This window comes from Ranitomeya variabilis, chromosome 4, assembly GCF_051348905.1.
Source record: "Ranitomeya variabilis isolate aRanVar5 chromosome 4, aRanVar5.hap1, whole genome shotgun sequence".
Classification (NCBI taxonomy): Eukaryota; Metazoa; Chordata; class Amphibia; order Anura; family Dendrobatidae; genus Ranitomeya; species Ranitomeya variabilis.
In genome coordinates, this window is record NC_135235.1 from 683,563,340 (window position 1) to 683,579,202 (window position 15,863).

Below are 15,863 nucleotides of genomic sequence, written 5' to 3' on the forward strand. Positions count from 1 at the left end.
GGAAGCCCCCTATATTTCTGGTAATAGATGACAGATCTGAGTGAGGACTTGCTTTTTTTGTGGATTGAATGGAAGCTTTTATTGGGAACATTTTATGTAATGTTTGGGATCACAGTTATCTGGTGCTCTACGTTGACCACTTATTTTGGGGTTTCAATCTAAATTTTCTGAGTGACGTGATTCAAATGAAAACCCCTAGGGATCCATTCACTGCAGTGAGGCAGCAAAGTTACTCTGGACTCCATCTGGCTTCTGTTCAGCAATGTCCTTGTGGCGTCCCTGGGTCCTGGTCATCACAGTAGCATTGCTTTCCTCACGGGGAGAGTGATGTTACGTTTGGAAGTGATGAAGGATAACTTATCAGGTAACCAACATACACACAACATGATCACACTCCAGGCCACAAGGGGGAGCTTTTGATTCTATTTTACTAGGTGACTCCCCTATATACATTGTGGTTTGGAGGGAAAGAGTGTTTAGATTGTCAGAGAGACAGAAAAGAGCCGACAGACTTGGAGGGTCAAAAGGGGCCGTGTGGTCTGAAGTACCACAGCTCCTGGAAAGAGACATACAGAAAGCTGAACATTGTTCAGTGAGCGTGCAGGAGAGCGAAGCACAGGAGAGTGATATCATGGGAGACCAGCTAAGAGCAGGCTGCCTCCCTCTGAGGTGCAGATAACTGGTAGCTGGACCACCAAGGTTGTAAGGAACTCTACGACTTACAACAGAAACTGGCTGGACAGCTGAACTGCAAGTTACCTGTCTGCCTTAGTACCCAGGAGGCAAGGCAACACCTATAGAACCCGGGGCGTGCTAGAGTCCCTGTAAAAAGGCACAAGTCACCAGTTATACGGGTTATGTCCTATCCTATATGGGCTCAGAGAACAACTGTGAGGACCTTATGTGAAGCCATAGACAGTAAGGGACTACAACACCACCGTGCTAGAGGAAGGCTTTTAACTCCACCTGGTAAAGGGGACTCGGATTCGCTTCCAAGCCGGCCGGACCCTGCCTGCCCTGTGATCTGGTACCTTGGTCTGTGGCTGCCTGAAGTCTTCAGTAAACCAGGTAAAGAGACTGTAAACCTGTGTCCTCGTTCTTTACTGCGCCATTCACCATCTTCCATCTACACCCCGGGAGCCCTGGGGATACACTTCACCTGTGGGAAAATGCCATAGCATCACCCCAGCGGACCCCTTAAAGCAGCATCGGTGCCCACTGACCAAATACTACAGGTGGCGCCACGAACATAAACTCTATTCACCAAATCCCTTTAAAGAATTTCCCCCTTTACATGAGCGCCCAGGGCCGCGGACCGGGTCACCAGGTGACATCCTCCTGTGAACACCGGACCCAGTAACGAGTACCCCACGGCCCTGGCGGGCGACTCATCCTTCTTTTCAGAAGTGCACAAAACTGTGGCCAACAGCAGTTTTATGCAATCCTGAAAAGACGGTCACCGCCAGATCATAGGTCAGATGGTGTCCACAGTTCCTCCATCTGCCTCATTTTAGGGAATCGTTTGCTGGGGATTCTGTCTGAATCATGTATTTCAGAGATTTAAAGGGAAACCCCAGTGTAATCACTCAGCGCAGAATAAATATGCCCGGAGCCTTACTGAGACTTTTGGGAGGCAGAATGAAAAAATCAACAGCATGTGAAGAATTGCTTTTATTTTTTATGCTGTTCCTCATGTGGTATAAGTGATTAGGCAACTTTATTTTTCAGGTCGGTGCAATTACAACGATACAAGATTTACAGTGGGTACCGAAAGTATTCAGACCCCTTTACATTTTTCACTCTTTCATTGCAGCCATTTGGTGAATTTTAAAAAAAAAGTTAATTTTTTTCATTAATGTACAATTTGCTCCCCATCTTGACTAAAAATACAAATGTAGAACTTTTTGCAAATTTAGTAAAAAGGAAAAACTGAAATATCACATGGTTCTAAGTATTTATACCCTTTGCTCAGACATTCATATTTAAGTCACATGCTGTCCATTTCCTTGTGATCCTCCTTGAGATGGTTCTACTCATTCATTGGAGTTCAGCTGTGTTTAAACAGATAGGACTTGATTTGGAAAGGCACACACCTGTTTATATAAGGCTTCTTTCACACTTCCATTTTTACAATCTGCACAGGATCCGTCGAGGCTATGTGCACCTGTTGTGTATGCGTCTTTGCAGCGGTTTTCCGCTGCAAAAACGCATTCGCAGCACTACCTAAGTTAAAAATAATACTAAAAAAAAATTGCAATATTCTTACCTTCCGGCATCCCACGCAGCGTTACTGATGCTCGCGATGCTCCAGGCAGCTGGCGTTCCCAATGCCTTGCATGCAATGACCTCTGATGACGTCGCGGCCTCGCTAGTTTTTGTGTCACCATATTTTGAGAGTTGTAATTTTTAATATTTTGTTGCGATTACAATGTACGGATGGAAGCGCACAGAGAGCCCCCTCCCTGATCAATGCTTCTCTATTCTGCTGTCACTACTGCTACTACTAACACCAATCGTGGGCATTGCTGTGGGGTGTCAGCTGTCACATACAGCTGACACCTGAACGCGATCGCCGCAGCGCTCAGTGTGAGACCATGCAATCGTGGCGCCGTACTAGTACTGTGGCTGGCACGAATGCACCTCCCGCAGAGCAGAACTAGTACGGCGCATGTCGCAGAGGGGTTTAAAGAAAAAAAAAAAACTATTCCTGAATTTTTGTTTTTTTGTTTACTCTACCTCCCAAAAATCAGAAAAGAAAGCAATTTAAAAAAAAAACGTGCCTGAAATGGTACCAATCAATGGTACAGCTCATCCTGTAAAAAACAAGCCATAACATGACTCTGTCAGACAAAATAAGGAAAAATTATAGCATTCAAAATATGGTTATGCAAAAACTAGTTTTCGCAATAAAAAGCGTTTTTTAGTGTGTGACAGCAACCAAACATAAAAATCCGCTATAAATCTGGTATCCCTGTAATCGTACTGACCCAAAGAATAAAGTCGCCTAATCACTTACACCGCAGAAGGAATGGTGTAAAACCACAACTTGCATGCTCAATTTAGGGTGTCACCCTCTGCGGCAAGGAATTTCCCTTTCTCATTTAATTATACGACTGTCTAATTTGATTTTGTACAATTTGTCAGCAACTTACAGTGGGGAAAATAAGTATTTGATACGCTGCCGATTTTGCAAGTTTTCCCACCTACAAAGAATGACTGTAATATTTATCAAAGGTAACTGTAAAAAGAAAATCACATTGTTTGATTTTTACATGAATAAATTGCATTTTTTTTGCATTAAATAAGTATTTGATCACCTACCCACCAGGAAGAATTCTGGTTGGTTCAGTGTCCTTAAGAGAGCTGGAACCTCAGTCTCAAACAATATCATTAGTAACACACTACGGAGTCATGGATTAAATTTAAGTAGGGCACGCAAGATCCCACTGTTAATGCCAGCACATGTCCAGGCCTCTTGAAATTCGCCAATGACCATCTGGATGATCCAGATGAGGCAAACAGGAAGGTCATGTGGTCAGATGTGCACTTCTGAAAAGAAGAACACTGCTGAATAGAGGCCAGACGGAGTCCAGAGTAACTCTGCTGCATCATTAGAGTGAATGGATCCCTTGGTTTCATCTGAATCACTCAGAAAATTTAGATGGAAACCTCAAAGTAAGTGCCCAGCATAGAGCGCCGGATAAATGTGATCCCAAACGTTATGTAAAATGTACCCAATAAAAGCTTCAACTCAATCCACAAAAAAGCATGTCCCCACTCAAGTCCATCACCTGTTAACGGAAATATAAGGGGCTTCAACGTTACTGGTAGCACAAAAGCTCCGGAAAAGCCAAATGGCTCCTCATCCGCCAAAAGAAATTCAGCACATTCTCTGCTCTTAAATTCAAATGCCCCCTCCCTTCTGAGATTCACAGTATACCTAAACCACATATAGCATCCACATGTTTTTCATTTCTGAAGCGAAGAGAGTCCGCCTAACTTACAGGTGCATGTCTCCAGAAGTAAGGGCTGGGCATAACGTACTGGTGACTGCAACCTACTGATCACTACAGCGTACTGCTCACTACAATGGCAGTTTGCAATTTTCACTTGTCAACATTCATTGCGGCTTGTTTCTGGAAAACACCCATGGAGTCAAATTGTCCTTACACCTGTACATAAATCACCCAAGGGGAATAGTTTCCAAAATGGGTTCACTTGTGGGGGGGATTCTGCTCTTCTAGCAATTAGGGGCTCTGTACATGAAGTTCGCAAACTGTTCAAGCAAAATCTGCGCTCCTTTGCAGTACTCTACAGCCACATATGGGGCATTGCCACTTTCAGTAGAAATTGTGGCACAAATTACGGTGCCATTTTTATCCACTTCTTGTGTGAAATTTTATTCTCTGGGACTAAAACAAAATATTGGTGTTAAAGGGGATCTGTCACCCCATTTTTGGCCTATAAGCTAAGGCCACCGCCATCAGGGGCTTATCTATAGAATTCTGTAATGCTGTAAATAAGCCCCCAATGTAACCTGAAAGATAAGAAAAATTGAGTTATATTATACTCACCCAGGGACAGATTCCCTTTATAAATGTACCATAGTTATTTTTCCTTCATTGCCCAATGGTATAAAATTCTGTGGCACACCCGTGGTGTAAATATGATCACTGCATCCCTAGATGAATTAATTGAGAGGTATAGTTTGTAAAATAGAGGCACTGATGGAGTTTTTTGCTCTTCTGGCACCTCATGGGCTCTCCCAGTGGGTCATGGCACCCACAAACCGTTACAGTAAAATCTGGCATTCCTTGCCTTCTGAGCTTTGCACTGTGCCTGAAAAAATATTTCCCAACTTCATGTAGTGAATTGGCGCACTCAGGAAAAAATGTACATGAGTTTGTTGTAAAAAAAAAATCCTACTAGCCATTAAAAACTTGGGCTAAATCAACATTTTAGTGGTAAAAATGTAATTAATTCTTTCTTTACTGCTCAGTGGTATAAAATTCTGTGAGGCACATTTGATCAAATATGATCACTGCGCCCCTAAATGAATTCATTGGGGAGTGTAGTTTGTAAAATGAGTTCACATATAGGGTGTTTCTGTTGTTCTGGCACGTCAGGGGCTCTTCCTATGTGACATGGTACCCTCAGACCATTCTATCAAAATCTGAGCTTTAAACTGTGCCTTAAAAGTAGTATTCCCCCAACATATGGGGTATCAGCGTACTCAGGAGAAGTTGCACAACAAATGGTATGGTGCAATTTACCCTTATGAAAATGCCAAATTTGGGGCCAAAATAACATTTTTGTGGAGAAAATGTGATTTTTTTTATTTTTATGGCTCAACTTTATAAACTTCTGTGCAGTACCTCTAGATTCAAGGTTATCACCACACATCTAAATACATTTCCTGAGGGGTCTAGTTTCCAAAATAGGGTAACTTATAGGGGGTTTCCACTCCTTAGGCACATCAGGGGCTCTCCAAATGGGACATGATGTACACTAATGATTCCAGGAAATTTTACATTCTAAAAGTCAAATGACACTCCTTCCGAGCTCTGCCGTGCACTCAAACAGTAGTTTTCTCCCTCATATAGGGTATCGGCGTACTCAGGAGAAATTGCATAAGAAATTGTATGGTGTAATTTCTCCTGCTAGCCTTATGAAAATACAATATTTTATGCCAAAAACATTTGTGAGGAAATTTGTATTTTTTCTTATTTTTACGGATCAATGTTAAAAACTTCTGTGAAGCACCTGAGGGTTCAATGTGCTAGTTTCCAAAATGTCAATTGTGTGGGATTTTCAATGTTTAGGCACATCAGAGACTCTCCAAACATGACATGGCATCTGACAATTGTTCCAGCAAATTTAGCATTAATAAAATTTCCTGGAATCATTAGCGTACATCATGTCCCATTTGGAGAGCTTCCTTCCAAGCTCTGCCATGCTCCCTCCCAAACAATGGTTTTCTCCCTCATATGGGGTATCGGAGTACTCAGGAGAAATTAGATAAATTTTGGGGTCCATTTTTTTTCCCAGTTACCCTTTGGATCGTAAGTAAATTTTTGTGAAAAAAAGTTAAATGTTCATTTTTTTCCACATTCCAAAAATTCCTGTGAAGCACCTGAAGGATTAATTTTTTTAATGTGGGTTTGAGCATCTTGAAGGGTGCAGTTTTTAGAATGGTGTCACTTTTGGTATTTTATTATTATTATTCATTTATATAGCGCCATTTATTCCATGGCGCTTTACATGTGAAAAAGGGGCATACATAGAAAAGTACAATAAACTTGAGCAATACAAGACACACACAAGTACAGGAGAGAGGACCCTGCCCGTGAGGGTTCACAGTCTACAGGGGATGGGTGAGGATACACTAGGAGAATGTAGAGCTGGTTATGCGGCGGTGGAGTAGACTGAGGATCACTGAAGGTTGTAGACTTGTTGGAAGAGGTGGGTCTTCAGGTTCCTTTTGAAAGTTTCCGTGGTAGGCAAAAGTCTGATGTGTTGTGGTAGAGAGTTCCAGAGTATTGGGGAAGCACGGGAGAAGTCTTGTATGTGGTTGTGGGAAGAAGATATAAGAGGGGAGTAGAGAAGATCTTGAGAGGATCGAAGGTTGCGTGTAGGTAAGTACCGGGAGACCATGTCTTAGATATATGGAGAAGAGAGGTTGTGGATGGCTTTGTATGTCATAGTTAGGGTTTTGAACTGGAGTCTCTGGACAATGGGAAGCCAGTGAAGGGCTGGGCAGAGAGGAGAGGCTGGGGAATAACTGGGAGACAGGTGGATTAGTTGGGCAGTAGAGTTTAGGATAGATTGGAGTGGTGCAAGAGTGCTAGAGGGGAGGCCAGAGAGAAGGAGGTTGCAATAGTCAAGACAGGAAATGATGAGGGCGTGCACAAGACTCTTTGCAGTTTTTTGGTCAAGGAATGTACGGATCTGGGAAATATTTTTGAGTTGGAGTCAGCAGAAAGAGGCAAGGGCTTGGATATGTGGCTTGAAAGAGAGGGCAGAGTCGAGGATCACAATGCGGCACCGAGCATGTGGGACTGGGAAAAGTGAGCAACCATTGACATTGATGGATAGGTCTGGTGGAGGGGTAGAGTGAGATGGGGAAAAGATGATGAATTCTGTTTTGTCCATGTTCAGTTTTAGAAAGCGAGTCGAAAAGAAAGATGAAATAGCAAACAGACATTGTGGGATTTTGGTCAATAAAGAGGTGATGTCAGGTCCAGATAGGTAGATCTGTGTGTCATCGGCGTAGAGATGATACTGCAGACCATAGGATTCTATGAGCTGTTCCAGGCCAAAGGTGTAGATGGAGAAGAGTAGGGGTCCTAGAACTGAGCCTTGGGGACACCGACAGACGGGGTGAGATGAGGAGGTGATGTGGAAGAAGGAGACACTGAATGTCCTTTCTGTTAGATAGGATGAGATCCAGGATAGCCAAATCTGTGATGTCAAGTGATGACAGAATCTAGAACAAGAGGGAATGGTCCACAGTGTCAAAGGCAGAGGACAAGTCCAGGAGAAGGAGGACAGAGTAGTGTCGCTTGCTCTTGGCGGTTAGTAGGTCATTGGTGACTTTAGTTAGGGCAGATTCATTAGAGTGAGGTGGCCGGAAGCCAGATTGTAACCAGTCAAAGAGGGAGAAGGAGGAGAGGTGGGCGGACAGTTCATGATGGACGTGTTGTTCCAGTATTTTTGAGGCATAAGGGAGAAGTGATATTGGGCGATAGCTAGACACAGAGGATGGGTTGAGGGAAGGCTTTTTGAGGATGGGTCTGATTGAGGCGGTTTGAAGGATGAGGGGAAAACACCATTTGCAAGTTAAAGGTTGAAGAGATGTGTTAGGGTTGGGATGAAGGCTGTGGCGAGGTTAGGGATGAGGTGGGACGGGAGCGGGACAAGTGTGCAAGTGGTGAGATGTGATCTTGACAGAGGGGTGGAGAGCTGATCTTCTGTCATGGTGGAGAAGCTAGTTTTGGAAAAATAGGGCTGAGCAGTTAAGAGGAAGGGCATTGGGGGCTGCGGGCCAAAGCTTTCTCTGATGTTATCAATCTTCTGCTTAAAGAAAGAGGCAAAGTCTTCAGCAGAAATGAGAGGAGAGAGGGAGGTGATGGGGGATGGAGTAGAGAACTGAAAGTGTTGAAAAGCTGTTTAGGGTTGTGAGACAGGGAGGATATGAGAGATGAGAAGTAATTTTGTTTTGCGGCAGTGAGTGTGGACTTGAAGCTGGTGAGGGACTGCTTGTATGCGATAAAGTGATCAGCAGAACGGGATCTCTTTCATCTCCCCTCAGAAACCCGTCTCAGTTCTTTGGTCAGGCTGGTCAGCCAGGGCTGCCTGTTGATTGTACGAGTATTGCTGTGCATTAGGAGGACAGCCGAATCAAGTGCTGCTGTTATTGTGGTGTTGTATAAAGTGGCACTAGCATCTGTGTCATGTAAGGAAGCTATGTCTGTAAGAGGGAGAAGGGACTAAAGCTGGAGTCACACTAAACGACTTACCAACGATCACGACCAGCGATACGACCTGCCGTGATCGTTGGTAAGTCGTTGTGTGGTCGCTGGGGAGCTGTCACACAGACAGCTCTCTCCAGCGACCAACGATCAGGGGAACGACTTTGGCATCGTTGAAACTGTCTTCAACGATGCCGAAGTCCCCCTGCAGCACCCGGGTAACCAGGGTAAACATCGGGTTACTAAGTGCAGGGCCGCGCTTAGTAACCCGATATTTACCCTGGTTACCATTGTAAAAGTAAAAAAAAAAAAAAAAACACTACATACTCACATTCTGATGTCTGTCACGGCCCCCGCCTGCGTCCACAGGGTTAAAACTGCTTTCGGCAAGAGCGCTGCTAATGCATGCGCTGCTGCCGAGAGCTTCCCTGCGCTGACTGTGTCAGCGCCGGCAGCAACAGCGGTGACGTCACCGCTGTGCTCTGCTTTCCGGCCGGCGCTGACACAGTCAGTGTAGGGAAGCTCTCCGCAGCAGCGCGTGCATTAGCAGCGCTCTTGCCGAAAGCAGTTTTAACCCTGTGGACGCCGGGGGATGTGACAGGCATCAGAATGTGAGTATGTACTGTTTTTTTTTAACTTTTACAATGGTAACCAGGGTAAATATTGGGTTACTAAGCACGGCCCTGCGCTTAGTAACCCAATATTTACCCTGGTTACAAGTGAACACATCGCTGGATCGGCGTCACACACGCCGATCCAGCGATGACAGCGGGTGATCAGCGACCAAAAAATGGTCCTGATCATTCCCAACGACCAACGATCTCCCAGCAGGGGCCTGATCGTTGGTCGCTGTCACACATAACGAGATCGTTAGCGGGATCGTTGCTACGTCACCAAAAGTTATGTGTGACTCAGCCTTAAAAGAGTGAGTGTAAATTGAGGTGTTTGAGATTTCTGCGAGGGTGGGCGAGTTTGTGGAGTGGGGGTTGCGCACTAGGAGAGGAGAGGGAAGAAAATGTCAGTAGGTTGTGGTCAGACAGGGGGATGGGTGAGTTAATGAGATTAGTAAGGGAACAGAGGCAAGTGAAGATAAGGTGCAGTGTGTGGCCAGAGGACAACTGAATGAGGCCAAAGGAGGCAGTCAGTGATAAATGTTTAGAGGCAGCTGAGGAGGAAGTGTTAATGGGGATATTGAAGTCACCCATGATGATAGTGAGGGTGTCAGCAGAAAGGAAATGAAGTAGCCAGGTGTTGAAGTGGTCGACAAAGGTGGAGATAGCTAGTTCTGGGGGGGAAGGGCGGTAGATGAGAGTCAGTTGGAAGTTGGAGGGGGAGTAGATGCGGGCGGAGTGCACCTCAAATGAAGGAAGAGTAGCAGAGGGTGATAGCAGAATTGGGGCAAAGTAGCAGGTGTCAGACAGAAGCAAGCCAACTCCTCCACCACGTTTGTTACTGGGGCGAGGGGTGTGAGAGGCTGAGGCCATAAGAAAGTGCAGCTGGAGAGGCTGAGTCAGAGGGGGTGAGCCAGGTTTCAGTGATGCCAAGGAAGGAGAGTTTGTTGGTGATGAAGAGGTCATGGATATTCAACAGTTTGGTGCAGATATAGTGTGCGTTCCATAGTGCTCCAGGTAGGGGGACCGGGGGAAGTAGGGAAAAGATGAATGGGTATGAGGGTATCATCATTGCGAAAACATGTAGAGCATCATGGCAGGGTGTTAGAAATGAGTGTGGGGATGTGTTGAGGGCCAGGATTTGGGGATACGTCGTCAGCAATGAGAAGCAGCAGACAGAGCGTTAGAAGATGTGAGCTGGATAGGACATGATGTGGCCGTGTGTGTCTGGCGAAAAAAGGATTGTATGTGGAGGGTCATGTAGACCCCTGAAAGTGACTTCAAATGTGATGTGGTCCCTAACAAAAATGGTTTTGTCAATTTTGTTGTAAAAATAAGAAATCATTGGTCAATATAATAACTTCTTAACAAAAAAAGTTGTTTCCAAAATTGTGTAAGTTGACATGTGGGAAATGTTACTCATTAAGTATTTTGTGTAACCTATGTCTGTGATTCAAGGGCATGAAAATTAAAAGTTGGAAAATTGCTAAATTTTTGCCAAATTTCCATTTTTTTCACAAATAAACGCAAGTCAGATCAAAGATATTTTACAACTATCGTGAAGTATAATATCTCATGAAAAAAATAGCCTCAGAATCACCGGGATCAGTTGAAGCATTCCAGAGTTATTGCCTCATAAAGTGACAAACATACAAACCAACCTCCGGGGTAAAGGGAATTAAGAATTTAAAAAAGGCTTCTCGCCTGTGTGACTTCTTTGGTGTCTAACAAGATGTGATTTCCATAAGAAACATTTCCCACATTCTGAACATGAAAAAAGCTTCTCCCCTGTGTGAGTTCTCTGGTGCTTAACCAAATCTGATTTATGGATAAAACATTTCTCACATTCTGAACAAGAAAAAGGCTTCTCCACTGTGTGAGTTCTCTGGTGCTTAACCAAATCTGATTTCTGGATAAAACATTTCTCACATTCTGAACAGGAAAAAGGCTTCTCCCCTGTGTGAGCTCTCTGGTGCTTACACAAAACTGATTTCTGGTTAAAAGATTTCTCACATTTTGAACAGGAAAAAGGCTTTTCCCCTGTATGAGTTCTCTGGTGCTTAACCAAATCTGATTTTTGGATAAAACATTTCCCGCATTCTGAACAGGAAAAAGGTTTCTCTCGTGTGTGGGTTCTCTGGTGCATAACAAGACTCCATTTTTGGTTAAAACATTTCCCACATTCTAAACATGAAAAAGGCTTTTCCCCTGTGTGGATTCTCTGGTGCTTAACCAAATCTGATGTCTGGTTAAAACATTTCCCACATTCTGAACATGAAAAAGGCTTCTCCCCTGTGTGTGTTCTCTGGTGGCCATCAAGATGCGTTTTCCGGATAAAACATTTCCCACATTCTGAACATGAAAAAGGCTTCTCCCGTGTGTGGGTTCTCTGGTGCTTAACTAAATCTGATTTCTGGATAAAACATTTCAAACATTCTGAACAGGAAAAAGGCTTCTCCCCTGTGTGGGTTCTCTGGTGCTTAACTAAATCTGATTTCTGGATAAAACATTTCCCACATTCTGAACAGGAAAAAGGCTTCTCCCCTGTGTGGGTTCTCTGGTGCATAACAAGACTCCACTTTTGATTAAAACATTTTCCACATTCTGAGCATGAAAATGGCTTTTCCCCATTGTGAGTTCTCTTGTGACGAACAAAATCTGATTTCTGGTTAAAACATCTCCCACACTTGGAACAGGAAAATCTTTTCTCTGCTGTGTGAATTTTTTGAGGTTTAAGAACAGACTTTTCAAGGAGAAATCTGTTTCCATATTCTGAAGGTGAAAATGACTTGATTTAGGAGTAGTTTGTTTTTTAAAGCTTATTTTTTTACTTTGATTTTCTTTATTTGTCGGTATTGAATTAAAAGTTAGGACTTGTTTCAAAGGATAAGATGACAGATCTTTGCTGTGAAGGGATGATGAAGTAATGGCTTTCACTTTGATTGTATCCTGTGGGATCTCAAGATCATCCGATTTAAACATTGATGAGGTCAGCTGTTCCTCTGATCTCCTGGTAAAGTCATCTGCCAAGAATAAACCATTTTTTTTTAAATAAAATATCCTTGAATTTTATATTTTTTAATATTTCTACTTAAACTGTCGATAAAAATGGCAAGTGTTTTAAAAATATTGAATTATTCACGAAGATAATGACAGTTCCTAATCTAATAGAAAATTTCATAGCATGAACCAGTGGGGCATGGTGTTCAACTGTATGTTTATTCTGCCTCAAAAATTTGGAATTAAAATCTACCAAAAAATGTTATGCAGGTGAAAATAATAGTCATAAAAACTTCTACTCATCTCAGAAAAAAACAAGTCCCCACTCAGGTCCATCATCTGTAAGTGGAAAAACAGAGGTTTCCACATTATTAGTAGCTCAAAAGCTCTTGAAAACAACATGGTTTCCATAAACCAATCCTGCAATATCTGCTCTCCCAAAGTAAAATCTCCCCCTCACTTCTGAGCCTCGCAGTGTGCCTAAACCACATTTTGACTCCATGTATTTGGCATTACTATAGTGAGAAGAACCCACTTAATTACTTAATTTATGGTGTGTGCGTCTCCTGGAAAAATATCAGGGCACTGTGTATTGGGTAATAAACTGGGATACTTGCAATGATCACTCTCTAACATCCACTGAATGGTAAAATCCAGAAAGTGCCTTTAGAATCAAAATAGTCACTACTCCTATAGATTCATTAACTGAATGTTATAATTTCCAAACTGAAGTGACTTTATGGGAATTTCTACTGCTCTGGTTTTCTGACATTTTGTCATAATAGGGTTTTTCATATAGTGTGTCCAATGTCCTCTGGGATCTGCTTCTGCAGCATCTTCTTCTGTCTCTAGGAAGTGGTCCTAGGATGCCTCTGAGGATAAGAGGTGTCCGGGAACCTGTGTGGCTGATGCCAACAGTTAACAGTGAGGGACCGTTACAATTAGTGCAAGACTGCGGGCATTGGCACAGAAGGTACCTGGGAGGAGTACAGCAAGCATCTGGTGGTGGTTCGGTGGGGCCATAAAGATTAAAAGTTGTGGTTCGGTGTGTCCTCGAAGTTAGCAGAGCGGAGCCGTGTGGAGCAGTGCAGAACCTTGTGGAGCCGTGCAGAGTGGTGCAGAGCCTTGTGGAGGCGTGCAGAGTTGTGTAGAGGAGAAAAGCCTTGCAGAGCCGTGTGGAGCCTTGCAGAGCAGTGCAGAGCCTCGCTGTGTGGAGCCATGCAGAGTCTTGCAGAGCCTCACTGTGTGGTACTCTTGGGGCAGATAGACTGTAGTGCACAGGAGGTGAGAGGGCCATGAGGAGGCCACAGCATGCACCCCAAGGAGGGATGGTTGCCTGAAAGGGGGTGAAGTCCCAAAAAGGGGTGGCATCCCAAACAGGGATGGTGGCTCAAAAGGGGGGTGGAGTCGCAAAAGGGGGATGATCAAAAAATGGGAGACAGCGAATGGGCCGATGGACTGTTGCCGGGTTCAGTGTTCGAACAGAGTATGTCCAGGATGTTGTACTGACTTTCAATCTGACAAGATGTCACAGAGCTGTTCTGTAGAAGTAAATGGAGAGTGCGTGACTGGACTTCTAGACTCATGGAGCTCTGTGATCCAGGTGAGCGCCACACTCCCTGTCTATCCGATTCCCGGAAGAAAGATGGAAGTCCATTGCATTCATGGGGTCGTTAGGGACTACCCGGAGTCCAGGGTAACCGTTGAGACGCCCACTAGTTTTGTCAGCCATGACGTCCCTGTAGTCCTGGACTTGCCGTACCCTATTGTAATCATTCAGGACTTTGAATTGTTTTGGGACTTGTGGGAGGAAAAGGGAGTGTCTGTTCAGGGGGAGCTAGAATGACCATAAGGAAAGGAAGCCCCACCACAGCAGGTGGCTGTAGTGGTTCCGGTTGGTGTGATGTATAAAGAGGAAGAGGTAGCACCCCTAAGGTCGATGTCCCAGAGTTAGGGGTGACCGGAAGAAAGTGTGGGTCTGACCAACTCGGGGACTTAGCTGAGGTGACCAAATGTGTGACCACTGAAAATGGGGTAGCTCCAGGAAAGGGGTCCAACACCTGTTTAAGTGGGGATTTGTTGTTCCAGGGTGAGCATTAGAGACTCCGATCCAGACTGTGATGCAAGGGCAAAAGAGCATGACAAGGTCTGTTAGCAGCTGGCGAACGAGAGGATGAAGATGTTGAGTATGGAAGCTGCCAACTCTGCGCAGCTGGATCAGATGCGTCACATGGGAGTCCAAGCTCTCGGTTGCCAAAGCCCAGCTCCAGATATACCTGGACGGCCATAAAAATGAGTTCTCCACTCTACCGAACGAACTGTCACGCTCTTCCGATCTGATTGCAGATGGAGGGAAAACCCACAAAGGTCACGGAGAGCAGACTGGTGGACCATTCAACTCTAATGTGGCAGAAAATGACAACTGCATCAAAACTCTTGAAGGGGAAGGGAACCATGATGAGGCGTATGACCCCATGACAGTGTAGAGTAAGGACTCCAGAGAACCCGAGGCTGGGGAGATCGTGTATGGGAACGAGAACATGAAAGGTTTAGAGAACCCAGCAGAGATCCTAGAGGCGGTAAAAGACTGTTGAGCGAGAGAAGGTCCTGAGACAAGTGGCTGAGCGCAGAGTGGATGAGCTGGAGAAGGAAGTCTCTGAGCTCAGAGGTCACTTGTCAGTGTGTCAAACTGTGAACAAGGCCATATTGAAAGATATGCAGGTGCTCAGAGAATCATTAAGAAGAAGATGGTGATCGCAGACTTACAGTGGCAGTGCCAGAATGGTAAGGAGGTCGAGCTGCAAATACCCATCTTGTTGAGGGGTCTTGAAGAGTATAAAGCTCAGGGAGAGTCTGCGTTAAAAGCTGAACCAGACAATCACCGTGTGATGGATGATGACTTGAGGGAATAGTCCAGCGCAAATAAGGAGCTGTGTGTCCATGAAGAGGATGCGACTCCGCTCTTCAAATGCAAGGTAGAGGTACCCAAGGATGTGAGAGATGCTTGTGCCGGTCACGCTGTGCATGAGGCATTTAGAAAGGCAGTGGAAGAATGAAGTGTGAACTGGGAACCAGAGATTCAACAGTTGGTGATACTGTCGGCTAGGGAAGTCACAGTGAAGCAGGTGTCTATCCTGAGTGATATGCACCTACCCTGTCTTCACATGAAACAGATGATCCTGTTGAGGAATAAGGAAGACACTTGACATCTGGAGCATGGAAAAAAGCTCAAAGACGTCCGGGGTTTGTGGAAGACATCGTTCAAGTGCCTAGAAATCTGGTGAGGAAAGTCATTGGAAGACTTGGTCAAGTGATGCAAGAAATTGTGAATAAGTCTAGTGTGGCAAGTGTGTGGATCCTGACTGATGCCGAAGCCCAGGTAGCAGCTGAAGATGGGATGGTCCCGTTCTACATGGTTGGATCAAGGGAGAGCCTTGAAAATCTGCAAATGCACCTGGAATATCGTGTGACATACCTACGAGAGGTAGAGCAGCTGAGACCGGAAAGATGGCAGATTAAGGTACAGCTACAGGACATGGAAAGAAGGTGGCAACCACTTCCAACCTGAGGTATAGAGAGATGAAGGGGTTCTCTAAAGACTAGCAGTGCTCAATCTGAAGCTAAAAGGGTTAGAAGTAGTGACTCCTCTGTTAACTCAGTGCTGAGTAGCATAGGCAGGAGACCCTGTAGCGGACATAGTGACAAAGGGCCAGACTCAGACCACACAGTAGGCTCGACTGTAAGGGAGTCTTGCGGTCGCACAAAGCAGTGGAGGCGGTCA

The 15,863-nt window shown here is 44.7% G+C and overlaps 1 protein-coding gene across 1 annotated transcript in view; it reads right to left on the reverse strand.

Annotated features, from left to right (window-relative positions):
* Positions 1-7,469: 7,469 nt before the first annotated feature.
* LOC143767062 (uncharacterized) overlaps positions 7,470-15,863 on the reverse strand; it is a 219,543-nt gene continuing 211,149 nt past the window's right edge. The window contains exons 2-3 of the mRNA XM_077255084.1: positions 11,012-12,105; positions 7,470-7,486 (exon numbers count right to left, since the gene is read on the reverse strand). Of these exons, the coding sequence (XP_077111199.1) occupies positions 7,470-7,486; positions 11,012-11,648 (654 nt within the window). The 5' untranslated portion in view covers positions 11,649-12,105. The remainder of the gene's footprint in view (positions 7,487-11,011; positions 12,106-15,863) is intronic.